This window comes from Wasmannia auropunctata, unplaced genomic scaffold, assembly GCF_000956235.1.
Source record: "Wasmannia auropunctata unplaced genomic scaffold, wasmannia.A_1.0 LD298677.1, whole genome shotgun sequence".
Classification (NCBI taxonomy): Eukaryota; Metazoa; Arthropoda; class Insecta; order Hymenoptera; family Formicidae; genus Wasmannia; species Wasmannia auropunctata.
This window is the reverse complement of record NW_012064213.1, coordinates 1-484: the sequence shown is the minus strand read 5'-3', so window position 1 is coordinate 484 and position 484 is coordinate 1. Positions and strand designations below refer to the sequence as shown.

General features: G+C 34.1%; 1 protein-coding gene across 1 annotated transcript; it reads left to right on the top strand.

The window, feature by feature from the left end:
* Window positions 1-15: 15 nt before the first annotated feature.
* Window positions 16-391, top strand: LOC105461267 (the record flags this gene model as incomplete). The annotated part of the gene is made up of 2 exons (XM_011707762.1): window positions 16-91; window positions 179-391. Coding segments are annotated over 2 exons (234 nt in total), but the record flags the coding sequence as incomplete, so codon positions are not given.
* Between the last annotated feature and the right edge of the window lie 93 nt (window positions 392-484).

Here is a 484-nt window from a genome sequence, read left to right as displayed (position 1 = left end):
CGTGTGCTCTTCCGATCTGTCGGTTGTGGTCCTGGAGATATAACAAAGGAAATTCTATTACCGGCTATTGGCTCAAATGCACAATTAATTGGTAAAAGAATAATAAATTGCAGAAATATTTATACAAAAATTAAGTTATATTTATCTATATTTAATTTAATGTTTGCATTTTGTGAAGGTACGGATATTTCGGAGAGCATGATCAAATATGCGAATGAAACATTCAGTGATAAACGGTTGCAATACGAGGTATTGGATATTGGAACCAAAAATTTGCCTAAGAAATATATTTCTGAATTTGAACATGTTAGAATGGTAGATCTATGTATGCCATAATTATGCTTGGTTCGCCAAGGATGGGTTTATTAACGCTACTGTTATAGGGCGAGATTTTTCTATTATTTTTCATGTCTATATTTTTATGTTACTCTCGCTCGTCCTTCTTCTTCCGGCGGTCACAGTGCTGTCTCTTATACACATCTCT